The 27,057-nt window shown below is 55.1% G+C and overlaps 1 protein-coding gene across 8 annotated transcripts in view; it reads left to right on the forward strand.

The window, feature by feature from the left end:
- Positions 1-27,057, forward strand: part of ARHGAP39 (Rho GTPase activating protein 39) — a 96,889-nt gene that overhangs the window by 31,854 nt on the left and 37,978 nt on the right. For 3 of the 8 annotated variants that reach the window (XM_046023797.1, XM_046023791.1, XM_046023807.1), the window contains 4 exons: positions 9,091-9,255; positions 9,654-9,785; positions 10,899-11,072; positions 25,131-25,565. In XM_046023797.1, coding sequence (XP_045879753.1) covers positions 9,176-9,255; positions 9,654-9,785; positions 10,899-11,072; positions 25,131-25,565 — 821 coding nt within the window. In that variant the 5' untranslated portion in view covers positions 9,091-9,175. Of the gene's footprint in view, positions 1-9,090; positions 9,256-9,653; positions 9,786-10,894; positions 11,073-25,130; positions 25,566-27,057 lie in introns of those variants that run through there. The other 5 variants (XM_046023825.1, XM_046023832.1, XM_046023815.1 and 2 more) reach the window with 4 other exon arrangements.

Below are 27,057 nucleotides of genomic sequence, written 5' to 3' on the forward strand. Positions count from 1 at the left end.
TTCCAGCTTAGAGCCAAGCTTCGAGAACATGAGACTGAGATGCACTCATTGTTCCAGCTTGGAAAACGTCTTCAAAACAGCATTGAGAATGGAACTTGGGCCTTCTGGAGACCATGGCTGACTAAAGACTTGTTTATTCTACTTCCCTCCCTGAAACTCCCTGAAATGAACAAAAAGAATGAAAAACAGAGAACCAGCTTTAATCTACATTGAATCCAAGGGTTAGCTGTAGCCAGAGGAGGACGTCGCCAGATGGGGAAAAGGAGTGAAAGCAGAGCTCTGATCAGCTCGTCCTTCACAAAGAGGGTTTTAGGGACACTGCAGACACACTGGGGGCTGTGGGGGGGACCCCACGTGGGGGCACATGGTGAGGGAGGCGAGCTGGTATGGGTACAGGTGCCTGGCCACCATTTCCTACAAGACCCAGACTCTTCGGGAGTGAAGTGGGGAAGAAGAGGGCAATTTGCAGCTCACCAGGGGGCTGCCGACCCCTCGTGACTCCTCAGGTCTTGTCTCCCACCGACTGTGGGCCCAGGAGAGACCTCGGCTCCCCTGGGCCTTGGCCGCACACTGATGCCCAGCGTGAAGGAGAGTGGGCAGGACTCCCACGGGCTGACGCAGCCCCGCTGCCACTCAGAAGCCTTCGGGAGACTCTCTTGTTAGACCCCAGGGAAGAAGCTTGGGGGTGCTGCTCTGTGGTCCACGGAGCCAGCCTGTCTGAAAGGGTGCCCAGCCCGAGCACGGCACGGAGAGGGAATGGCCCGAGGCCTTCTTGGGAGCCCTGCGTTTGTGGGGTTTCAGCCATTTCTGTCCCTTGAAAACCAAAAATGTCCTAATACCAGAAACTCATCCAGGGCAGGGCCGGGGAGAAAAAAAAGTTGGCAATAGAAGATTCTGGAATGATAACCCTGGCTTGAGGCTGTTCCTTTCCTTGTTTAAAGATGAGCAATAATCAGGAAACAACGTGGACCTTTATGTAGAGACTAAGGAAGGAAAGGAAGGAGGGAGTGAGCACAGTTGAACAGTGGGTGAAGAAAACAAAAGTTGGGAGATAAGAAGTTCAGACAATATTTTCTGTGTACTAAAAAACGGAAAATTTAAACTACATGAGCAAAGAACTCAAAGAAAAGTTGAGATGGCAGGAGGGGATGTGGGCTGGCAGAGCTGAGAGAGGGACTTGAAGACAACCCATCGCCAGCACGAGGGCCCGTTAGCAACAGCAGCAGATGACGGCTTGGACGCTGCTGGAAAAGACTTCGTCCTCCGAAGGACAGGCTGCTGGGAAAGAATGAACCGCGTGGAGAGAACAAAACAGAAAGGTGGCCAAAGAGAAGGTGCCTGCGCCAGAAGGCTGCGGGGAGGCTCCACGTGGGTCATGATGAGTGTGTGAAGTCCCAAGCAGAGATGGCATCCAGGGTGCGTGGGACGAGTGAGGCAAGGCCTCCTGGGGGGAAGGAAGGCTGGCTTTGTACACGGAGAGGGCACATCAGGTTTCTGGACAAAATGGATGTTGAGATGACCAGCAGCAGAAGAGGAGTGGAGTCCGTTGTCCTCACCCGCTCTGCTCTGCTCTGGAAGGCAGTGGATGAAGGCAGCAGGGTGGGGGGTGAAGAAAGGCTCTCCAGGACTTTGTTCTCAGCCACATGGCTTCAGGACGGGTGTCCTACCTGGAGGAGGTGTCTGCCAGGTGTTCCGCTCAGCAGCTTTGGAAGGAAGGTCATGTACCTGGAGGCGGAGTGTCTACCCAGACTGCCCTTCTGCTGAACATTTGTCCATTTCCCCCCCTGGGTTATTTAGTCTTTTTTTTTTTTTTTTTTTGAAGATTTTATTTATTTACTTTGGCAGAGAGAGACACAGCAAGAGAGGGAACACAAGCGGGGAAAGTGGGAGAGGGAGAAGCAGACTCCCACCCAGCAAGGAGCCCAATGCGGGGCTTGATCCCAGGACCCCAGGATCATAACCTGAGCCAAAGGCAGATGCTTCACAACTGAGTGAGACCCAGGTGTCCCAATTTGGTAATTTATTTTTATCAGTCTGGACTTGCAGATGTTTATTTTATCCTTCGGGTTATCATCTACGAGGATGTACCCCCCCCCCCCCGGCCCCATGGCTGCAGCTTTGGTTATTGGGAGCTCTGTCAGCCCTTTGACAGACCCTGTCACTGTGGGCTTTGTTTTTGTTTTAGCTCTTTGTTACTTACTGCCTCAGTGGGATGCTGGAGACTCATCTTGTCTCCAAGGATTACTGGGTTCTTTGACTGGAGAATGCTGTTAGGGCCAAGAGCTGGGCACTGGGTATGATCCTTACCATGGGCTGGTGGTGTTTCTAGGTCCTCTCAGCTGACAGAGCCAGTGTGTGTGCGCACGCACACACCTCTCTCCAGGCATAGCCGTCTGCGTGTGCACACTGACCTGTGCGCACACACAGATCTCTCCTAGTGCAGCTATCTGTATGTGTTTTATACTGAACAAGAGTTCTGACTCTTGTCTCCCCTGATTCATCGCCACATGGGTCATCCCAGCCCTCTCCATGCTTTTGCTGAATTGTTCAGTTCCCATGTACACCTGTAGTGGTATCAGGATTGGAGACCCATACTCCTGGGAAGTGACTTTATCAACTAGAGATGGTGCCTGTATGCAGTTCCTTTTCCATGAACCTTATAACCTACTTATTCTTTAAAGTCACCCAGGGGGGGACGCCGGGGTGGCTCAGTTGGTTGGGCGGCTGCCTTCGGCTCGGGTCATGGTCCCAGCGTCCTGGGATCGAGTCACATCAGGCTCCTTGCTCAGCAGGGAGTCGCTTCTCCCTCTGCCTGCCACTCTTTCTGCCTGTGCTCACTCTCTCTGACAAATGAATAAATAAAATCTTTAAAAAAAGAAAAAAAAAAGTCACCCAGGGACACCTGGGTGGCTCAGTCATTTGAGTGTCTGACTTTTGGTTTCAGCTTAGGTCTCAGGGTCCTGGAATCAAGCTCTAAGACAGGCTCTGTACTCAGTGGGGAGCTGCTTGGAGATTCTCTCTCTCTTCCCCTCCCCACACTTGTGTGTGCATGCATGTACACACTCTGTCTCTGTAATCAAGAAATCTTAAGAAAACAGAGTTACTCAGGCCAGCATCTTTCCCTCTACCTGCTCCTCCGCAGTACAGCTGGGGTTTTTGTCCTATACTGCACTGCATCTTGAGAACCTTTGACCTCCTAAATTATTTTCTTTTAAACTTGCATACATTGGGGCGCCTGGGTGGCTCAGTTTGTTAAATGTCTGCCTTCAGGTCGGGTCATGATCCTGGGGTCCTGGGATTGAGCCCCACATTGGGCTCCCTGCTAAGCAGGTAGCCTGCTTCTCTCTCTCCCTCTGCCTGCCTCTCTGCTTACTTGTGCTCTCTCTATCTCTGTCAAATAAATAAATACAATCTTTAAAAACAAACAAACAGACTCGCACACATTGAAGTTGACTCTTTTTGCTGTAAATTTCATGGCTTTGATAAATGTATAGTGTCAGATATGGCAGTATCATACCGAATAGTTTCACTCCCCCCCAAGAAAACCCCTGTGGGCCCCCATTCAACTTTCCTTCCTCCCCCGAATCACTGGTAGCCACAGTCTTTGTACCATTAGTATAGTTTTGTGTTTTCTGGATGATTCTGTATTTGGAATCCTACATTGCATAGCCTAGAACAAACATTTTTATTCCTGGGATCGAGTCCTGAATCAGGCTCCTTGCTCAGCAGGGAGCCTGCTTCTCCCTCTGCCCTGCTGCTCCCCCTGCTTGTGTGCTTGCATTCTCTTCCCTGCACCAACATATAAAATCTTAAAAAAAGAAACTAAAATGTCTGAATGCAGCTTGTGCGATGGTATTAACAGCAGATTAGGCACTGCAGAAGAAAAGCTTACTGAACTTGAAGACAAAGCAGTAAGACCTATCCAAACTAAAGGAGAGGAGATGTACTGTTAAATAAACAGAAGGGCAGGACTGGACTGTGGGACATCTGGCAGAAACTAAGACTTGTGTAATTTTAGTTTCCAGTAGGAAGGGAAGGGTACAGAAAAACTATCTGAATAAATAGTGGCTAAAATGCTTCCCAGTTTGGTGAAAACTATAAAGCCTCAATGATCGTAACAAACCCTAAACACAAGAAACACAAATATAGCTACACAAGGTGCATCATAATCAAATTACTCAAAACCAGTGATGAAGAGAAAAGTCTTAAAAGCAGCTAGAAAACAAGACCTATTATATACAGAAGAGCCACGTTGCAAACAGTGGCAGTCTCTATTAGGTGCTGGTGAGGGGACCGGGAGCAGCCAGCCCAGAACCCTGTGCCAATGTATACATTGTGAAATGAAGGCGAAATGAAGCTATTTCAGAGGTACAAACGCTGAAATAATTCATCACCAGCAGACCTTCACCACAAGCAGTGTTACAGTAACTGCAGTAAAGGCTTCAGACCGCAGACAGACGAAACCATGTGGAAATCAGGATCTACCCAAAAGAATGAAGACCCCTGGAAATGGCAGTCACGTGGCTGAAGATAGATATGTATATACTGTTTTATCACTTAAACCTCTTTAAAAGATAAATAAAAGCAGTAAGAGTGGGGGCAGTTATAGTATATAGAGAGTGAGGTCTATGACAAGAGTGGCAGGAGGTCTGGGACAGGAGAAATGGCAAACTCACGTACTTAGAAGTGGTGTGATTTCCCTTGAAGGTAGATTATGATAAATATTAATACTGTAAACCCAAAAGCATCTACTAATACAGCAAAACAATAAATTACCTACAGCTGATAAATTAACAGTCAAGATAAAATTGAATCATATAAAATACTTAATCCAAAAGTAAGCAAAAAAGAGGGAAGGGGGACAAAGAACAGATGAGACAAATTTTAAAAAGTAGCAAAATAGCAGATTCCAAGCCAGCCATGTCAACGATCACAAATCTAGATGGCGTAAGCACCCAATGAAAGGCAGAAATTGGAGTGACTGGGAGGCTCAATGGTTACTCTGGGTCTTGATTTCGGCTCAGTTAATGATCTCAGCGTCGTAAGATGGAGCCCTACACTGGGATCTGCGTTCAGCGGGGAGCCTGCTTGAAATCCTCTCCCCTGCTCCTCCCCACACTCGTGTACACATGCACGCTCGCTCTCACGTAAATCTTTATAAAAGGCAGAAATTAGTGGATGAGGGGCGTCTGCCTGGCCCATTGGGTTAAAGCCTCTGCCTTCGGCTCAGGTCATGATCCCGGGGTCCTGGCATCGAGCCCCGCATCGGGCTCTCTGCTCAGCGAGGAGCCTGCTTCCCCCCCCCCTCTCTTTCTGCCTGCCTCTCTGTCTACTTGTGATCTCTGTCTGTCAAATAAATAAAATTCTTTAAAAAAAAGAAATTAGTGGATGAAAAAGCAGCACCCAAATATATGCCGGCTACAAGAACCCACTTTAAACGTGAAGACACAAATAGGCCAAAAGTAAGAGGAAGGCGTAAGAGGTACCGTTCTAACACTAATGGGGAGAAAGGGGATTGCTGTAATAATATCAAATATACCGATTTCAGAGCAAAGAACACTACCAGGTGAAGATACTTCATAATGATGAAGAGGTAATTTTGCCAACAAGACAACATAGATTTTCTGCACCTAATAGTGGAGCTACAAAACACATAGGACAAAAACTGATAGAACGGCAAAGAGAAATAGGCAAATTTGCGATTACAGTTGCTGCTCCTGGTGCCCTTTTCTTAGTAACTGGAAAACTGGGTAAACAGAAAATTAGCACTGTCGCCGTCAGCCCCTGACCTGTTGCTGTTCACAGAGCACTCGACCCAGCGGCCTTTCCAGCATCTTCGAAATGTTTACCAAGATACATCGTTCATCTGCATCATAATTTTTTCTGACAAAAATGGAATTACGTTAGAAACCAATAAACATACTGGCAGAGTAAATCATATACTTCCTTGTAATCCATGAGTGAGAGGAGAAATGCAAAGGGAAATTGTAAAGGTTTTGATTGGGTGAAAAACAGTCAGAATCTGTGGGATGCCAGGGAAGCTGTGCTCTGAGCGGGCTTCACGGTGCTAAATGCCTGATTTAGACTGAGGTTTTAAAAAAGTCCCACACACTCAACTTCTACCTTAAACAAAAAAAAAGGGGGGGGGGACAAAATAAATCCAAAAGACGGCAAAGAAAGGAAATAATTCAGATCAAAGTGGAAACTAAAGCAGAAAAGACACAAAACTGATGTAGCCAAATACTGTCTTTTTTTTTTTTTTTTTTTTTTTAACAAGATCAATAAAACTGACAAACTTCTGGCTGGCCGAATAAGGAAGAGTGAAAAGAAGATAAATCGCCAACATCAGGAACGGAAGAGCTGGCATCACTACGAATTACACTGCCCTAAAAGGGTCCTGGAAGAATGGCGTGTCAGCTTTGTGCCGGTAACCCTGACGACTGGAAGGAGACGGCCACATGCCTTGAAAGACAGAACCACTGCGGGTGACCCAGGAGGAAGTTCAAGACCTGGTCTGCTCTGTCTCGACCAAGCACATCAGAATCGTAGTTAAAATCCTTCCCACAAAGAAAAGGACAAGTCCAGACAGCCCTGCAGTCATATTCTGCCAAACATTTGAGGAACAGATGACAGCCAGTCCATGCAAACCCCCAGAAAATTGAGGGGTTCATTTTGTTCTGCTAGTATTATCCTGATAGCGAAAGCAGGCAGAGTGGTACAAGAAGAAATTCATAAGGAAATGCAGACGAGCTGGGGTAATGAAAACAATTTCAGAAACGAAGAGCCAAGTTGGGAGGACATAACAGTGTCTGGGGCATTTGGAACCCGAGACATGGCATCTGTCCCAGATTGGAGGAGGCTTTCTGGAGGGAATGGCACAGGGTGGACTCGGGAGCAAAGAGAACCTGTCACATGGCTTGGAGGTTCTCTTTGCCAACCGCTGTGCCTTCTGCTCTGGACCAGCCTTGAAGGGCAGGACAGGGACCAGGGTGACACAAGTGGGGACGGCGGGTTTGAGTTGCTTTCAGGTTCGGTGTGTAATTTGTAGTGTTTTCAGAGTTTTATTAGCACTGCTCAGTGTTTTTCTTAAGTGTTGAAGCCGTATGAAAAGGTCACTTGTTTTCGCCCAGAGAGACGGGGACTCAGAAATACTTAAGTTTCTTTCTTTCTTTCTCTCTTTTTTTTTAAATGGCACTCCCAGTAGATTTAAGTATTTAGACAGAAGCTGTATGGATGTTCAAGCTGAGAGCATCTCCTCCAGGCAGGTCGTCTGCACTCATGAGCCAAGCGGTCAGGTTGACCTGTGGTGTCGCATCCCCGTGGGTCCGGGAGAAAGTGTGTGGCTGGTCTGTGATCTCCCCTCTTGGGCCTCTGGCCAGCTGTGCCCCACAGCTGTTTTATTGCTTTGAGTCTGTTTTATTTCCCCTTGACTAGCGTCGTTGGGATCTGTGGGTCAGCCTCTGCTGGGGGGGGTCCTGTCCTGGTACCAGCTGGGGTGCGGACCGTGTCCCCGGAGACTCTTCTGCTCCTTGTTCCTGCAGGCTTTCTCCTGAAGTGATGCGTGTGTGCAGAAAAGTGTGAGCGCGGCGCCCAGGGGCTCAGTCGTTGGGCGTCTGCCTTCGGCTCAGGTCATGATCTCAGGGTCCTGGGTTCGAGTTCTGTGTGGGGCTCCTTCTTCAGCAGGGAGCCTGCTTCCCCCTCTGCCTGCTGCTCCCCCTGCTTGTGCAGTCTCTCTCTCTCTGACAAATAAATAAGATCTTAAAAAAACAAAAACAAAAACGTGAGAGCCTGGGCGTGAAGCTCCTGAGCTTTCATAAACCAACACTGGCATGAACGGTGCCAAGCTGGACCCCACATGGCCGTGCCCTCTGGGCCCCGCCCGTCGGTACCCGGCCTGGAGGCGCCTGGGTCCCGCGGTGGAGGCCGACCCTGCCTGGTGGGAACTTGATGTGCATCTGATTGTGTTCGGCCTCGGACTGTCATCGTCCGGCGAGAGACGCCTGCATGAGCTTGGAGGGTCCGTTCTGCCATGGAGAACACTGGGCAGTTTCCCGTGTGAGCTGTTGGGACTGGGGCTCAGGGAACGCTGTGTGCGGGTCTCTGCCAGCCCTTGCCGCGGGCAGGGGAGGCCCTCCGTGGGGGCCGGGGTATGTGCAGGTTCGGCCAGTACTGCCCACTGTGGTCCCGAGCGGGTTAGCCTGTCTCCTGAGGCCCTGATGAGCCTCCATGCCCCTGCCAGCACGTGGTGGTTTTTCTTTCCCATGTTAGCCATCTTGGTTGGCGCAGTCAGAATACAGTTAGCCACCACGTTGTCAGTCGTAGAGCTGTTTCCTGATGACTGTAGAGGTTGACTTGCTTCCAGTGTTTTTAACCACGTTACTGTTTTTTTTTTCCTAAGGTGTGTGCTCAATTCTTTTCTCCATTTTTCTATTGGATTCTCTGCCTTTTTCTAGGAATGTTGTATGTGTCCTGGGTCAGTCCTGCGTCACCTTCGTTGGATGAGATACGTGTGCGTGCTCCTGGAACAGACGCTCCCCATTCTGGACTTGCCTTTTTACTCAGTGGTGTCTTGACAAACAGGGCCTCTTAACTTTACTGTGGTCCATTTATTGATTTGCCTTTGTGGTCAGTGGGTTTCTGAAGTCTGATCAAGATACCGGAACCTCCTGTAGGACGACAGACATTTTCTTCTACGCTTTTTCTGGGAGCCTAGTTGTTTCACTCTTCGGGCGCTCGTCTCGGCGTCCGTCTAGAACAGACTTCTGTGGGCAGGCCGAGGCAGGGGTCGGGGCCGTTTTTTCCGTGCGTGCATCTCGTCAGCACAACATGGCGTCTGCGAAGTCCGCTCCTCGTCACAGGTCAGGGGAGCCTGCGCGGGGCTCGGCTGCCTGCGGATGTGTCTGCGTCCGGCCCCGCCGGGCAGCTGGCGCCGTCCCCGTCCCTGGCAGAGTGGCGGACCCTGGCAGAGGCGGCGGGCCGGCTGGTGAGGGGCTCTCCGCAGGCCAGGCCGTGCCTCGTGTCAGTGGCGCGCGGGGCTGTGCTAAGACGCTTCCGGAACATCTGTGCTTAGAGATGTCTGCTCTCTCGCAGGGTGGTGCCTTCCTGACTGACGCTGGCGGGGAGCCCCGATGAGCCGCTGACTTCTGTCCACCTGGGTCGCCAGGAGAAGCCTGCGATGTCCCAGACAAGGGATTATGAATGTGAGAGCCATGACGCTGGAGCGCAGGAGCCCCGGGTTGCAGGGTCGAGCACAAGGTGAGGAGAGGCCGTCTGCGCGGGCCGAGTTGCGGGCTGGCGGCCTGCCTTTCGGGGACGTGATGGTGACTGGTTGACCAGCAGCGTGGTGGGGGTGTGTCGCTGTCCCACCTGCTCCCAGCGGGACCGGCAGCTCTCAGCCGTGCTCTACACTTGCTCCTGCATCGGACGTCCTCCTGGAAGCCCCATCCCCAGGGGTGGCCCCTGCTTCCTGCCGCAGACGCACCCCATAGGGAAGGCCTTCTCGTGCGGGGCCTCGGATGCCCTGCAGGCCATGGCTCGACCCAAGTCCATGGGCCCACTCTGTGCATCAGTCCACAGCAAGGCCTGTTACCATAGTTCATCATTTTTATTTTTTCATATTTTTGCTTTATTTGGAAATAATTCCGTATTTACAGAAAACTTGCAGGAGCAAAAACACGACTTGTGTCCCCTGGCCCTGATTCGCCCTCGTGGCCTCTGCATACCTCCCCTCCCTTGACACACGGCCACGTCTCAAGTCTCCCAGGGCTGCAGAGACACCGCTGTGAGTGAGTCTGGTGGGGGACGGGGCTGCAAGTCTCCCGTGTCCTCTGCCTCAGGGTCGCGCTTCAGCCACTGGGTCCTTCCGCCCGCCTGCACACGCCCCCCCGCCCCGCTCACTACTTGTGCACACCCCTTTCCACAGCCGTCCTTGCTCTGCCTTTTGCAACACCGACACGCAATAGTGGTCCTTTAAAAAAAAAAATACTGTTTGTTATTTTTTACAAAGATTTGATTTATTTGCCAGAGAGGGAGCCCATGCACAGACAGGGAGAGCTGCAGAGGCCGAGGGAGAAGCAGGCTCCCCGTGGAGCAGGGAGCCCGACGCCGGGCTCGATCCTAGGACCCTGGGATCATGACCTGAGCCAAAGGCAGACGCTCCACCGACTGAGCCGCCTAGATGTCCCATTCGTGGCCCTTTCTCAAATGGAGAGCTAGGTTGGATTGGACGATTTCTTAGCAGAATGTTGCACGGTGAATCTCATCCTTCTCAGAGTCTCCCTCTGCGGGCGCACGTCCACCTGCCTGCTCCTCACTGGGCTGCGTGTTCTGCTTGTTTCTTACGCGGTCTTTCCTGGGACGCGACTGACCTCCCAGCCAGCGCACAGCACCGGTGTGAGCAACAGCCGCCTTCTTCTGCTGGAGCGCGGGTTGGTGCCGTCTCCCCGCAGACTCATACATTTCTTTCTGCTTCACATGGTTTGTCGCCGGTTCCCGCACAGCTTCCTTTGGCGCCGGCATTGTCCCGGGTTGTGCCGCGGAGCCGCTCCCCGCGTGCGCACGGCTCTCGGGTGCCCCGTCTTTCCGGCTCCGGGCCCCCCGCGCCCGCAGCCCTGCCCTCTCTGCTTACTCACTCGCGCGTCCGGCAACGAGTCCGGAAGTTGTGCCCGCGCTTCCCCGCGTTGGCAGACCGTGTGTGTGACGCTGAAGAGAACGCGGGGTCTCTTCGGCCCTTGCCCGGCCGTGTGCGGTCTACGCGGGCACAGGGGTACAGGGTCTAGTCCCGCTCCGGGCGTGGCTCCTTCCCCCCTCTGTCGGCCCACGCGGGTCGCTGAAATACAGTAGGGTCACCATTCCCTTCATTCTCCCTTTTCTTACTGACTTCATTTGTTTTTAAACAGGGAAGCCGTTAACGTGCTTCCAGAAGACAAACCGCATCAGGGACATGCAGACCTCTGTGCCCCCGCTCGCCTCTCGCAGGCGGTTTCCCCGGCCTCCCTCCTTGCGAGCGCGGGCACCACAGTGCTCGGCCGTGTCACCAGTGTTGCTGGAGGTTTGTCTTCAGGTGCATCCAGGTGAGGGGACACAGGGTCTAGGTGTCAGCCGCCACCTGCCCACAGCCTCCCCTGGACGGCGCTCAGGGCGGGCCCGGGTCTCAGTGCCGCTTGGGTTCACGTCTGATGCCAGGACTCAGGGGACAGCTCGTTTTCCCGTTTCTCTGTAGTACTTCTGTGGGGTTAGGGTTAAGGTTTGTATGTGACGGGTATGAGCCCCTTGCGTGTAATTTCTATTGCAAGTATAACGTTTTCACTGAATGTGTCCCGGAAAACAGCCTGTTACTTTATCCTTTGTCAGTCTTTTCTTTTAGTGCACCTGGATCGTTAGTCGCCACTAGAAAGTCTTCCCATCCGTGTGGTCGTGGGGAGCGCTCTCGCACAGCACAGCTCAGCTCTTGTGCATAGAGGAGTCGCTCTCGTGGGTGGCGTGGTCTGATCTTCGCTCTCTGGACGCCGCCCCGTTGGGTGGCACCTTTACCCGAGTCTGCAGCGTGTGTCCTGCATCGCGCAAGTCGTGGGGCTGCTTCTGCCTTTCGGTCGACCCCGCTGACCTTGGCACACGTTCTTATGGCCTGGCCTGGCCGCAGCCTGACGTAACTGAGGCCACGTGGGCCTGCGGAGGCCTGGCCCGCTCCCCGCACGGCTGCCTTCCTCGGCTCACTCAGCTCCTGGGGCACAGTCAGTACCTGCAGGACACAGGGCAGCCAGCCCCGCCTCCCCAGCACCCGGGCCCCTTGTCTTCTGACACACAGGGCTCTGGAGGCCCGCGGCGGCTGCCGGCTCTGGCAGGGGAGATGCCGGGTCTTCTCTGCCCCAGCGCGTGAGCCTAAGTTTTCATGCTGGCTGGTCGGCGACTTCAGTGTCTGCCTGACACCTGGGGAGAATGGGGATCGGTGTGTTCTTGTCTCCTCACTTTCCTTCCTCCGGGAATAATCTCATCCTTTCTTTCTAGGAATCGTTTGTCTTTTTTTTTTTTTTTTAAGATTTAATTTATTTGAGAGAGAGAAAACACAAGCAGGGGGAGCAGCAGAGGGCAGAGGGAGAGGCAGACTTCCTGCTGAGCTGGGAGCCCAACGTGGGGCTCCATCCCGGACTGCGGGATCATGACCCGGGCTGAAGACAGACGCTTCACCGACTGAGCCCCCCACGCACCCTTGAGTCATTTGTCTTAACCCCTCCGATTTGTGGACTTGCGTTTGTATTCTGGGTCGCCGTTGCGTTTGGGTCACACAAACTGGTCTCAGTTTGTGCTCGCACTGTTTCATGGTGTTTGTTTTTGTTTGTCTTTAAAGATTTTACCCATTCATCTGACAGAGAGCACAAGCAGGCAGAGAGAAGGGGGAGGCAGGCTTCCCACTGAGCAGGGAGCCCAATGCGGGGCTTGATCCCAGGACCCCGAGATCATGTCCTGAGCCGAAGGCAGAGGCTTTAACCCACTGAGCCACCCAGCCGCCCCTGTTGGTTGGTGTTTGGGGAACAAACATTTTAAACTCCAACGTAGTCCGTCTCACTGATTTGCTCTGTGCTGTTGTGTCTTCTCGGTCTGACTTGATACACCCTTTCCTGTCTGAGGCCCTGAAGCTCCTCTAGATGTTTGAAGGTTTGAATTAGTGGGTCTCTAACTGCACAGTCCTCTGTGGAGACGGGTGACCTGGGCTGTGAATGTACCCCGTCCGTGCGTCTGCGTGCACAGTGAGCACACTCCTGCCGTGGCTTCACGGTGGCTTCCGGGCCTTTGCACGCCCCCTCCCGCCCTCATCACAAGCCTTGGCCCTTCCATATGCGTGGTAGTCAGTCTGCCCCTCCCCTGAGGAGATGTCCTGTTGGGCGCTGACTGGTAGTGTACCAAGACCACAGGCCCATCTGGGGGGATCACCGGCGGCGCTGTGTGCAGCTCCTGGGCGGCCCCTCGTTCCCCTGTGAAGATTAGGGGCTCTGCTGGCCGCGCTCCCAGGACCATGTTCTTGATTCTGTCTCGTATCCCTGCTTCCTCTGCCCCTTCCCAAGGTCCTAACGCTCCCTGCCTCCTTGGTGCTGAGTGCTGGTCCTGCCGGCGCAGCAAGGGGCGTCATGGTTGCTTCTCTGTTCCCTTCGGGGTCCCATCATGCAGCAGAGAGTGGGCGGCGTCGGGCTCTGCTGGTGCTCTGCCGGAGGGCCCGGGGCTACCGTGGTCATGGCTGCCGAGCCCCCCAGGGTCGCACACCCATCTCCGCACGGCGTTGTGTCGGCCCGGGGCCTCACCCTCGGGTGGCTGTCCCGGCATGAGAGGAGCTGCTGGGGCCACCGCCGGGCAGGCTCGGGACGCGTACGTGCAGGTGTCCTGGGGCTCTGGGCCTCGACGGGCAGGTTACCGAGGCGTCCCTCGGACTGAGGCCTCGTGGGGTAGACCGTGGGAGGGGGGGCAGCCGTGCCCCTCCCCGTGCCCGCGGGACGCAGGTGGCCGAGCAGACACAGGCCAGGCGGGTCTGGAAGTCGGATGGGACAGCAGGTGGGTCCCGGCGCGTGTGCCTGGGGCACTGCCCGCTGAGCACAGGGGCCGCGGGTTGCAGAGCCGGTGCTGTTCCGTCTCGTGTGCTCGAGCGGGTGTGAGGGTCGCGTGTCCTGAAGCAGAAGTGCTCGCTGTGCGCCCGGCGGTGTTGGACGTGGCAGGGCGGGCGCTTCCTGCCTTCTCCGTCCCGCGCGGCGGCTCCCGGCTCCACCTGGGCCCCACGCCCGTGCCTCGTTCCCCCGCCCCGGTGAGCGATGCCCGAGCCCGGCCCCAGGTCCGGAGCGGAGCCCTGTGCATGGAGAGCCGAGGAGCTTTTCCTTCAGGCGGGGCTTCCGGGCAGGGCTCACTCGCAGGCTCAGCCGCTCCTCGCTCCTCTCTGGGAGGCTCGCCCGCCCTCCCGCCCCGCCTGTGCTGATACGCTAGTCTGGCAGCGAGGGTGGGTTCGGTGCCTGCCGGGCTTTGGGACTCGGCGTCTTCCTGGCCGCAATGGCTGGCCGTGGGCAGCGGAGAGCGACAAGACAGCAGCCGCACAAGAGGCTATTGTTCAGGGCACGCGGCCAGTCCGATGAGGGGTGGGAGTTCGGGACGGGGTGCTCCTGTGGAGTCCGAGGACAGGCGAGGCCCCTGCAGCGTAGAGCGGGGACAACATGGGTCCCTGAGGCAGCAGGTGTGCGTGGTGTGGGGGCTGGTGCCGAGGAGGGCCTGGAGGGGGTCCCAGGGAGCCAGGCGTGCAAGGAGCCAGCGGGGACAACCCGGGGCTGAGCCCTTGTGGGGTCTTGGTACCCACTCAGGCTATGGCCGACTCACACCGGAGCCCGAGGTCATCCCTGCTCTGTGCTTGTCTGGTGGCGCGTGCTCTGTCCTCGACTCCGGCCACCCTGCAGGAAGTCTCAGCCCCTCCACACCCCAGCCCCTGTCTCCCCTCTGCCTTCCCTGGGGAGCACCGCACTTTGTAGCCCCTAGGCTGACCCGCTGGTCTCCCCGGAAGTGGCAACCCTTTTTCTAAATGAGATAAAATTCAGGGCGCCTGGGTGGCTCAGTGGGTTAAGCCCCTGCCTTCGGCTCAGGTCATGATCTCAGGGTCCTGGGATCGAGTCCTGCATCGGGCTCTCTGCTCAGCAGCGAGCCTGCTTCCCTCTCTCTCTCTCTGCCTGCCTCTCTGTCTACCTGTGATCTCTCTCTGTCAAATAAATAAATAAAATCTAAAAAAAAAAAAAATTCATGTAAAATTTGCCCTCAAACAGTGGACAGTCAGTGTTTCAGTACATTGACAAGGTTATGCAACTCTCAGCTCTGCCTGCATCTGGGACATTGTCCCCCCGCATAAAGAACCCCGTTCCATCAGCAGCTGCCGCCACCCCTCCCCCAGCCTGGTGTCCACTCATGTACCATCGCTGGATTTTTCTTGTCCTAACTTGGCGTAAATGGAATCCTGCGGCAGGTGGTCTTTTATCATTGGCTTCTCCCCAGGAGGTTCATGCGCGCCGTGGCGTGTTTCCGGCTCATTCCATCGCATACCCGTACCGCACGTTGTATCCGTTCATGTCTCTGTGTGTCGTGACTCATACTGCCGTGAACGTTTGTGCACAGGTTTCTCTGTGGCCATGGTTCTCTTTCTCTTGGGTCAGAGAAATGCTGGGAATTTCTGAAGAGCTGCCAGACGGTTCCGGAGAGCTGCTTCCCCCCAGCAGAGTATGAAGGCTGCAGTCTGTCGCGCACTCAACAGTGCCTGCTGTGGTTTCACAAAACTGTCGAAGCCGTCCCGGTCGGCGTGGAGTCCCGCGCTTTGATTTGCATTGCCCTGATGACGGATGAGGTTGAGCACCTTTGTAGGTGCTTGTTGGCTCTTCGTTTACCTTCTTCGAAGAAATGCCCGTTCAGAGTCTTTGCCCATTTTTCCTTTGGCTGTTTGTCTTGTAAGAGTCTTTATATATTCTGGACACAAGTCCTTGACCAGAACCGTGATCTGCAAGTGCGTTCTCCCATTCTGTGGTTGTCTTTCCACTTTCTTGATGGTATCGTTCGCAGCACAGAGTTTTTAATTTTTTTTTTTCAGATTTTAGTTATTTATTTGAGAGACCACAGAGGCGGAGGGCGGGGGGAAGCAGACACCCTGCTGAGCAGCGACCCCCCCCCCCCCCGCCGCCCCAATGTGGGGCTCGACCTCAGGGTCATGACTCAAGCTGAAGGCAGACGCTTAACCAACTGAGCCACCCTGGAGCCACAAAAGTGTTTTTTTTTTTTTAACTTTTTTTTTTTTAATTTATTTATTTTTTCAGCGTAACAGTATTCATTGTTTTTGCACAACACCCAGTGCTCCATGCAAAATGTGCCCTCCCTATTACCCACCACCTGTTCCCCCAATCTCCCACCCCTGACCCTTCAAAACCCTTAGGTTGTTTTTCAGAGTCCATAGTCTCTTATGGTTCGCCTCCCCTTCCATTTTTTTTTTTTTTTTTTTTATAAACATATAATGTATTTTTATCCCCAGGGGTACAGGTCTGTGAATCGCCAGGTTTACACACTTCACAGCACTCACGATATCACATACCCTCCCCAATGTCCATAACCCTCTTCCCCTCTCCCAATCCCACCTCCCCCCAGCAACCCCCAGTTTGTTTTGTGAGATTAAGAGTCATTTATGGTTTGTCTCCCTCCCAATCCCATCTTGTTTCATTTATTCTTCTCCTATCCCCCTAACCCCCTATGTTGCTTCTCCATGTCCTCATATCAGGGAGATCATATGATAGTTGTCTTTCTCCGATTGACTTATTTCACTAAGCATGATGCCCTCTAGTTCCATCCATGTCGTCGCAAATGGCAAGATTTCATTTCTTTTGATGGCTGCATAGTATTCCATTGTGTATATATACCACATCTTCTTTATCCATTCATCTGTTGATGGACATCTAGGTTCTTTCCATAGTTTGGCTATTGTAGACATTGCTGCTATAAACATTCGGGTACACGTGCCCCTTCGGATCACTACGTTTGTATCTTTAGGGTAAATACCCAGTAGTGCAATTGCTGGGTCATAGGGTAGTTCTATTTTCAACATTTTGAGGAACCTCCATGCTGTTTTCCAGAGTGGTTGCACCAGCTTGTATTCCCACCAACAGTGGAGGAGGGTTCCCCTTTCTCCACATCCTCTCCAGCATCTGTCATTTCCTGACTTGTTAATTTTAGCCATTCTGACTGGTGTGAGGTGATATCTCATTGTGGTTTTGATTTGTATTTCCCTGATGCCGAGTGACGTGGAGCACTTTTTCATGTGTCTGTTGGCCATCTGGATGTCTTCTTTGCAGAAATGTCTGTTCATGTCCTCTGCCCATTTCTTGATTGGATTGTTTGTTCTTTGGGTGTTGAGTTTGCTAAGTTCCTTATAGATTCTGGACACTAGCCCTTTTCTGATATGTCGTTCGCAAATATCTTCTCCCATTCTGTCAGTTGTCTTTTGGTTTGGTTAACTGTTTCCTTTGCTGTGCAAAAGCTTTTGATCTTGATGAAATCCCAATAGTTCCTTTTTGCCCTTGCTTCCCTTGCCTTTGCCGTTGTTCCTAGGAAGATGTTGCTGCGGCTGAGGTCAAAGAGGTTGCTGCCTGCATTCTCCTCAAGGATTTTGATGGATTCCTTTCTCACATTGAGGTCCTTCATCCATTTTGAGTCTATTTTCGTGTGTGGTGTAAGGAAGTGGTCCCATTTCATTTTTCTGCATGTGGCTGTCCAATTTTCCGAGCACCATTTGTTGAAGAGGCTGTCTTTTTTCCATTGGACATTCTTTCCTGCTTTGTCAAAGATTAGTTGACCATAGAGTTGAGGGTCGATTTCTGGGCTCTGTATTCTGTGCCATTGATCTATGTGTCTGTTTTTGTGCCAGTACCATGCTGTCTTGATGATGACAGCTTTGTAATAGAGCTTGAAGTCCGGACTTGTGATGCCACCAACTTCGGCTTTCTTTTTCAATATTCCTTTGGCTATTCGAGGTCTTTTCTGGTTCCATATACATTTTAGGAACAAAAGTTTTTAATTTTGACCAAGTCCAATTCAACCTGTTTCTCTTTTGGTGCTCGTTTTTCGTGTCAGGTGTAAGAATCCAGGGCCAGATCCAGGGTCATGAAGATACACAGCCCTGTGTTTTCTTCTCAGCTTTGTAGGGTCAGCTCGTACATTTAGGCCTTTGATCCATACTGAGTTCACTCTCGTATGTGGTGTGAGGTGGGGTCCAGCTCCCTTTCGCATGTGGACGTGCAGCTGCAAAGACTGTCCTTTCCCCAGTCGGTGGGTCTGGCACCCTTGTTGTAAGAATCTGGGGGGCAGGGAATGTGCTTGGTCACTCTGTGTCCCTTCCACCTGGCAGATTGCCTGGCACATGTTTGACCCTCATGAAGTTCTCCCAGGAAACACTTGAGCACGTCCTTGTCTGCAGGTGAACCTGTCTAAGAACTGACGAAGGCGAGAAGGGCCCTTCACGTTGACTTTGGTGCCGGCCGCCCAGCACAGCGAGGGGGCCGCGGGCCAGCCTGCCGCTCTCCGGGGTCTGCACCATGGTCTTAGCCCAGATCCCGTGTCTTCGAGCCTCTGTCAGTAAGCAGCTCTTTCACCAACTCAGCTGCGGTGCCGCTGCTGTGTCACAGCGGCGTCCCAGCCCCCCGGCCGCAGGCCCCCCCAGGGGCAGTTGGACCGGTCGCTCGTCACGTGCCCGGTGACTGAGCGTCCTCGCACCGTGCAGCCCCTGTGTCCGAGTGCTGCGCGCAGACAGCACGAACCCCAGTGGTGAGGTGCGTTTTCTCCAGTCCGCACAAAGTTCCTGTCCCCAGCGTGCTCGGGGGGGCTGGGTGGGGGAGGTGACCACAAGCCCAGGCCAGCTCTGCTGTGTCTCCTCCCTCCTCTGTGCAGGGATCTGCGTCCTGTGTGCGTTCTCTGCCCCTGGTGCCCCAAGGGTCTTGGTTCAATGCTGTACCCCAGGGGTGACCAGAACATTCTTCTGAAAAACTGTGGGTTCTACCCACGCACACACAGGAGTGCGCCAAGAAGGGAACAGATGCTGTTCTCTGTTTAGAACGAATTATCCCCGTTAAATGCGCTTGAAAGTGCTTCTTTAGAGTTAGAATGTTCCGCTCAGTGCTCTCTCAGCTTCTGTACCGGAACAGCCCTTCCTTTGGGAGTGTCTGGACTTGGTTCTGGTTGAATCCAGCTCCGGGAGCCAGGATAGAGGGCCACAGAGCTGTGTGAAGCCGCAGGAGGCAGGGGCCCCCCCTCAGGGCAGCTGCCAGTGGGGCAAGGCCACACCTTGTTCACGCAGAGGGCGCTGGCGCTGAGCACTCGGCCGACCGTCTGTTCCCACCTCCAGCGGCATCTTGCCCACCTGGGGGCCTGTGCCCCGTCCCTGTGGGCCTGATCCTCTCCCGGCTTCTCAGGGCCCCCCCCCGTCTCTTCTTGCTGGGTGTTAGCCCCCGAGGAACACCCAGCCTGACCTTGGGGGCAGATGCTCGCCTGGCTTTCCAAAAGTCTCCATTCTTGTTCCCTGCAGGTGAGCTTGAGTGAGATCACGTCAGTCCTGCCCAGAGCAGCCCCGTCCAGAGCCATTCTTGTGCCTGCTCTTTCATCGAGCAGCACCCACCGCTCCTGCCCTGGCCTCCAGGCCTCTGCCTCCAGGCACCTTCTTGGGGTCCCCCTCAGTCCCCCCTTCCTCCTCTGCTTCAGGCAGAGAGCCCTTGGTCAGCCAGCCTGTCTTCGACGCTTCCACAGGTCCCTTTCATGTTTTCGTGTTCTGTGGCCCTTGTGCATCGGTGAGTGCCGGGTGTCATCTGCTGGCGTCCCGGCGTTTGCCCCGTGGAAAGGGGTCTCAGGGTGGGGGTGTGAGGGGCTGGCTGGGCTGTGAGGAGAGCCTGACCAGATCAGGAGGCTGAGAGTGGGCGCTGAGTTTGCTGGGAGTGTGTGCCAGTCCCGCAGCGGCTCAAGCGGGTGAGGGTTTCACAGGTTTTTGAACTGGCTCCATCCTCGGGGAGGGGAATGGCCAGCTGGCCGCTGGCCGGGTGATCCAGAGGGAAGGGTCTCGGTGCTATGTCAGGACATACCCCATGGCAGGGAAGAGGGCCGCCCCATGCCTTTGCGTCTGAGTGGGGAGGCGGGGTTGGCTCCACTTGGCGCTGTGCCCGTGCGGAAGCAGACTGCCCTGCGAGCAGCAAGGTGATGGTCGTGGAGGACGGTCCGGGGGGGCAGCCCCGGAGGTGAGGAGGGGACTCCTGACCTGCCTTCTGCAGGTGCTCGCCTTGCACCGTGGCTTGTGGTCAGAAGCCCATGTGACCTCAGGGGCCCCAGGAATGCCCACACCTGGACAGCACTGCTGACACGCTGCTTCCTGGCCTCACACGCTGCGACGTTCTCTGCTTCTCTGCTAGCCTTGCCGTCACGCTATCTTGTCCCCAGGACATCCTGTGCTCCTTCCACGGCATGACGGGCATGTGGCGGATGGTGTTGCAGGCAGCCGCAGAGTCCCTGTGGCCTCCCCCGAGAGCAGCCCAGTCCGACCTTGGGCGGCCAGAGGTGGGAAGGCTGTGGCGTGTGGAGGGAGGGGCTCGTCTGCTCACCACGTGCCGCTTCTCCCTGGGCCAGGTGCCCAGGGGGTCGTGGTTGGGGGCCGAGGCTCAGGCAGTGACAGCCCGAGAAGCAGAGGTTCCCTGAAGGGGTTTTGGGGTCCTGCGGGCCGGTGGAAGGGGCATCAGCCGGTTTCCTGCGGTGTGAAACGATGGGAGTGTGGCAGAGGGAGTGGGTTGGGTGAGGGGCAAAGCGCGTACGCGTGGAGGGTGTCGGGGGAGCTGCACCGCAGAGTTCTCTGTGGGGCTGTGCATGGGACGTCCGGAGAGGAGGCAGGAGGTGAGGTGAGGCCTGGAAGCGCCGAGCATTCTGCTGCGTCCCATGCGCAGTTTGGTGAGGGCCTGGGTGGACCCTGCCGAGCTTCTCTTCTCACCATGGTGCCCACCCTCCCTCTTGTTGGGTTTCTTCCACTAATGCTTAGCAGTCCTGTCGCAGGCGCAGAGAGGGACCTCAGAGGAGTTGGACCCAGAGAATAAACACATAAGGAAACGGGGCTCCAGCAGTGAGGCCCAAAACCCGACGCTGGAATTATCCGTGTTTAAAGATCTATGAGGCAGGGCACCTGGCTGGCTCCAGCGGTCGAGTGTGTAGCCTCTCATCTCGAGGCTGTGAGTTCGAGCCCTGCATCAAAGCTCAAATAAAATCTTGGGGCGCCTGGGTGGCTCAGTCATTCAGCGTTTGCCTTCGGCTCAGGTCATGATCCCGTGCAGGGATCGAACCCCGAGTCGGGCTCCCTGCACAGCGGGAAGGCTGCTTCTCCCCCCGCCCTCGGCTGCTCCCCCTGCTTGTGTGCTCTCTCTCTGTCACTTTCTTTTTCCAATAAATAATTTTTTTTTAAATCTTAAAAAAGATTATACAAAATAGACTGTGTTTCTACCTCCCAGCACCGGTCAGAGAATCTATAAAGTCAGCAATGCAAATTGAACACCGAGAGGCAGGCTGGGGTGAGGGACCGGAGTGTTGCTGTGAACAGCTCCGGGGAGAGCAAGTCGGGGTCCTCTCCTGGGACCCAGCATCCCGCCACTGCAGGCTTCTGCGTCCTCTGCTCACGGATAAGGGTGTGCACAGCGTGGTTGTGAGAGATGGTTCCAGGTGGCAAAAAACTGTCAGCAGAATTGATCAGAAGCGTGTGACCCAGGCGCCCAGCTGGCTCTGTCGCTGGAGCATGAAACTCCTGATCTTGGGGTCATGAGCCTGAGCCCACTTGGGTGCAGAGTTTACACACATACACACACACGCAGACTAAGACAAACCAAAATAAACACCGTGTCAAGGGTTTACCCGGGCAGCGCTGGGGGCCCGCGGCTTGAGTGGGCAGACAGCAGCGGCCAAGTGTCACTGGCGAGTGAAAGAAACAAAACACACAAAAAATTCGTTTTATTGGGTGAGTATATGATTAAAAAATAGACACACTTAAATGAATTTGTTTAGGTATCTTCCAAGATGGTAGAACTTTAACGGCAGGGAAGCCGTTGCCTTCAAAGTCAGGACAGTGGTGTCTTCAGGGCGAACAGAGGTGTGTTGTGGACATGTCTCCGACGCTGCCTTGTTTTACTTCTTGGTGAGTGTCGGCCACACCCGTGTTGGATCGTAATTGCTCATTAAACTTATTTCTGTGTTCTGTACATTTTTCTGTATACGTTATAGGTCATGATTTTTTTTTTTTAGATTTATTTATTTATTGGACAGAGAGAGACACAGCGAGAGAGGGAACACACGCACAGGGGAGTGGGAGAGGGAGAAGCAGGGAGCCCGACGCAGGGCCCGATCCCAGAACCCTGGAATCATGACCTGAGCTGAAGGCAGAGGCTTAACCCACTGAGCCCCCCAGGCACCCCATGGTTTTGTTTTTTAAAAGCATAAACACACCATTTACAGCAGTGTGTGTGTGTGTGAAGACTGGGAATAAGTCTGACAAAAGGTGTACACAGCCTTTCACGGAGACCTGGACGAGTGGGTATGCCATGGTTTGGGTGGACGTGCGTGCGATCCTCCTGGGGTGGACAGCAGAGTCTGCAGGGAAGAGCGAGGGCCGGGAGCAGCCAGGACACACGTGAGGAGGAAGCCGAGTGGGACTTTGGAACATGCGGGTTGTACGCAGCTGTCCTGGGGAGAACGACAGGGTGCTGGTCCGGTTCATACTGACCACAGAGCTGGTGGCTCGCTCAGACATGGGTCTGTCGTGGACGGAAGGGTGCTGTGTGCAGACCATCGTGAGCGGCCCAGTGATCTGCGTGAGGAAACTGAAATTTCACACAGTCAACGAAGGGCCAGATACAGAAACGACTTCAAGAGGAGGCAAAGCTATTAGAAGTAGGGAGGAGTTTTTAAACAGGGTACAAAGAGGAGAAATCAGGGAAGAAAAGAAAAGATCTATGAGTTCAACATTAAAGTCAAGACTTTCCACCAAAAAAGCAGAAGGCACCATGGGGTGAAAACACATTGTGAAACTTGGAAAACAGGGAAGGAGAAAAAGTATGGGTTTCCTGCTACCCGCACTGTGACTGGTCTGACGTGGGGAGCACCCGGGACAGGGTCCTGGTGAGGAGGTGCGGAAGGGGGGCAGGCCTCAGTGGGAGAGACCAGAGACGCCTGAAGTGGCTCCCCATGAGGCCATCCTCACCACACGGAGGGGGGCCACGGCTGGTGGCTGCCGTGGTTGCGGCCGCACGCTCCTGCAGGCCCGAGCACGGTGCCCTGAGCGGATCTCTGCCTGTGTCCTGTGGGCAATAACACCGTCGCTTTAACTGTCTGTTCACGTGAAGCTGTTTCTGTTCCAGGCTGAGTGTGTCCCCCGTGCTGTGCGTGTTGATGGCGCGTGGAGGCGGGGCCTTTGGGGGACGAGATGTTGGGTGGAGCCCCGTGGTGGGACTGGCACCCCAGGAGAGCACGCCGCCCCGTCTGCTGTCTGTGTGAGGGCGCAGGGACAAGCATTGTCTGCTGTCGGGACAGTTCTCACCAGAACCCGGCCAGCTCCTTGACTCCCACATCCGGCTTCCCGGCTGCAAACAAGAAACGTCTGTTGTTCGTAAACTGCCCAGTCGGCCGCGTTCTGTTCGAGCAGCCTTGATGGCCTAAGACTGTTTCAAAACGAAAAGTTAAGACTTTGAAAGTGAAAGGGGGTGATCAGTAGTGATCAGTAGTTCCATTGAGGACTGAGGAGTGCGGTTGTGGGGCCCCCCACTGGCCCCCTCGGAGAGGTGGGAGTGTGGCCTGTGGGCCAGGCAGGTAGGGAGGGCCTCGGGGGAGGGAAAGGGTCGCCCTGTGCCGGGTCCCAGGGGCTATGGGACAGGACTCACCCTGCCATGCGCTGGCTTCCTCCTAGCCCCGACTCCCCCCCGCCCCCCCACTGCCTGCACCCGCAGGACGGCTCTGCCAGCCTCCAGATGGCTGCTGTTTATCCTCAGGTCAGACAGGCCCACACTGTGGCCTTGCCACATTCCCTGCTTGCTCCTGGCTCCTCTTGGCTTCCCAGGCGAGGTCCGGCTGGGAGGGATGTCTGCTTCCTCCTCCCCACGCTCTCTCTCACAAACCCTGCTGCTCGAGAACTTGCCTGCACTGCCTGGCCCTTTTCGGGGTCGGTGGGCCCCATAGGCAGGTCCTGCACTCATCCTGCCATGCTCCCTTCTCTCCCTGTCACCCCGTCTCCTGCACTCTCCGTGGTTCCACATGCCGCCACTGCCCCTCGCTGTCTGACCACACAGGGCACCCTGTCCCACAGATTGGGTGCTCATGGTGTCCATCTGCCTGGCCTTGCTGTGCTGTGCCGGGTGCCCAAGTCCAGGTGCTGGCAGAGACAGACCCAGGACTCACCCAGCCCTCCTCACCGGCTTCTGGAAGCATCTGTCGACCCCGAAGGAGGCCCCAGAGCCTCCGAGCTGCTCGGAGTGGACAGCGAGTAATGGGGCTGGTCCTTCTCCCTCCAGGGCAGGGCATCTGGCTTGAGCAGGTCAGCTCTCAGAGGCCAGCGCTGTGATGCTGACGGGCGTGCCCATCACGCGGGTCCCGAACAGTAGAAGGGCTGTCAGACGCGAGCCTCCACGCTGCACTGCTGTCTGCGGCATTTCAAGGGTCGTTATTATGCGGAAACTTGGAAGCAGAATAAAAATATGCTACAAGTCAGCCAGACACACCCTGATATCAGATATATTGACATTAAAAGTGCCTTGTTCTGAATAGCTGTAGTTTTCATTACAGAACGGTGGGATGATGTGCCTGGGTGTTGTGGTTGGTTGGGCGTTGGGTGATGGTCTCAGGGTCATGAGATCCAGCCCTGTGTGGGGCTCTACGCTCAGTGGGGAACCTGCTTGGGATTCTCCCTCTCCCTCTGCCCTTCTTGCCCACTCAGGCTCTCTGTATCTCTCTCTAAAATAAATGAATAAAATCTTCAAAAGCAAACAAACAGTGTCATTAAGGTGGGGGACGCTCTGGGAGCCCCAGGGAGGACATGGATCCAGAGCACAAGTCACACCCCAGCCCAGCTGGGCTTCTCAGCTGGGCCTGGTGTAAAGATGGGGCGTCCATTCCTGCTGCAGGTGGACGGCCAGTGGTGGCCTGTGGTGGCCAGGCCAACTGAGAGCAGCCAGGGCCCCCTGCCGGACGCAGCCAAGCTGTATGCAGTTTCCTCAAAGGACAGGGAGCTAGAGCCTTGGAGGCCAGCGGGGAGGTGCTGGCCAGGTGTCCACGGAGAGCTCCGGGCAATAACAAGCTTCTGGAGGGTCAGGGATGGGGCTTCAGTCTGGCTTGGTGCTCTGGTGTGAGGGACGGCAGATGGGGGCCAGGGTCTACAAACACCGCCCTCCGCTAGGAGGGGGCCTGCGCAGCGGCTGGGGCACACGGGGCACAGCACGTGGCGGATGGGTCCCGCGCCCCGGGGTGGGCAGTGGGCTGGCGGTTGGAGGCAGCCTCCTTGTCCCGGGCCAGGCTGCAGGAGACCCTTGTTCCTGAGGCCGGCACCTGAGCCTGCTAACGCTCCTCTTGCCCTTCCCCAGGCTGGAGTGGGTGGAGATCATCGAGCCACGCACGCGGGAGCGCATGTACGCCAACCTGGTCACCGGGGAGTGCGTGTGGGACCCGCCCGCCGGCGTCCGCATCAAGCGCACCAGCGAGAACCAGTGGTGGGAGCTGTTTGACCCCAACACGTCCCGCTTCTACTACTACAACGCCAGCACCCAGCGCACCGTGTGGCACCGGCCGCAGGACTGCGACATCATCCCCCTCGCCAAGCTGCAGACCCTGAAGCAGAACACCGAGTCCCCCCGCGCCTCGGCGGAGAACAGCCCCGGGAGGGCCAGCAGCGTCAGCCGTGAGGGTAGCACCAGCTCGTCCCTGGAGCCTGAGCTGGACGCTGGCGAGAAGGCACAGGAGCCTTTGGGGAGGGCCAGCCGGCAGGCCACCTTTGGGGCTCTGAAGGATGAGAGCGGCAGGTGAGGTGGGCAGATGGGGCCGGGCGTGCCAGCCAGTGCGGGGGGTGGGGGTTTGTGGCAGGCCTCAGGCCAACAGTTGCCCGTACTGGCTCCCACCCGTGCCCTCCAGACGCCCTCGCTGCCATTTGGCAAGAGCGTATGTTGGTGATAAGGGAGGCCGGGATCTGCCCCCCGATGGGCGGCTCTGGGCTCCCCTTTCCCAGGCAGGGCTGTTGGGAGGCACCTGGGACGGGAGGTTTTCTGGCTTCTGACCATGAAATCATTTGGTTCTGTCCACTGTGGGAGGCATGGATGTGGGGTTAGGATCCACCGGAGGCAGACCCCCAGAAGCTTCCTGTACCCCAGTGCCCACACCTGGCTGGCACGGCTCTGGGCCCATCTCAGGGAGCCCAATCCAGCAGGATTGGCTGGTCAGGAAGGTGCTAGGATGGTATGCCCTGGGGACAGGAGGTGACAAGCCCGGGAGGATGGAGGGACACGATAATTGGCCTCGGAGGCCAGGCAGGGTGGTAGGGATGGGGTGTGAGTGGAGATGCTGGATTTTACTCGGGGACAGCAGGACCCACGAAGTGATCTGACCTGCTTGATGCTGCAGCTCCGTTTTGCTCCTGTGAAGGGACGTCCGAGGGGCCCAGGATGGAAGTGGGTGGCCGGCGCCATAGGTGGGAGCTGGACCCGCTCTTCTGCGTGGAACAGTTGGATGGGCATACTGGCAGGTTTGGGGTGCTGTGGGGGGCTGGACAGCCGGCTGTGGTGCTATAAGTGGGATGAGGAAGGTGGGGCACGTCCACGGGTCAGATCAGTGGGAACGCTGGCGCTGGGGAGGCAGAAATCTTCTTTCCTCCTGGGATTCTTCCGGCTGGGTTTGGAATTAAATGGACATAGGTCAGATTGACAGGAGGAAGAAAACAGTTTTATTTTATGCACAGAAGTCCAGTAATGAAATTGAGACCCCAAGAAATGGCCGACACAGGTAGTTTTTATATTTTTTAGACAAGGAGACAGTGAATTAGTGAGGAATCGGCAGGATAAAGAGAGCAGACCTTTGGGAGCTTTATTTAGGAGGAACTCTGTGCAGAGTCTGGACTGAGGTGATGTTAACAAGGTCTCTTTGTCCAGCTTGTTCAGCGAGGAAGCATCCACCTCTGGATTTTTTTTTTTGGTTAAGATTTTTATTTATTTATTTAACTGACAGAGACAGCGAGGGAGGGAACACAAGCAGGGGGAGCGGCAGAGGGAGAAGCAGACTCCCCTCTGAGCAGGGAGCCCGATGCGGGACTCGATCCCAGGACCCCGGGATCATGACCTGAGCCGAAGGCAGATGCTTAATGACTGAGCCCCCCAGGCGCCCGAGAAGTGTGTCTTTTTACCTCCCCTCCAAGGAGGGTGGTCTCCACGTGGAAGGGTTACTTCAGCTTTCGGGGACAGAGCGGGGTCTGACCTTGCACCAGTGGTTTCCCAAGTGGCTTCTGTGCAAAATAATCAGTTTGCC

This window comes from Meles meles, chromosome 1 (assembly GCF_922984935.1).
Source record: "Meles meles chromosome 1, mMelMel3.1 paternal haplotype, whole genome shotgun sequence".
Taxonomy (NCBI): domain Eukaryota; kingdom Metazoa; phylum Chordata; class Mammalia; order Carnivora; family Mustelidae; genus Meles; species Meles meles.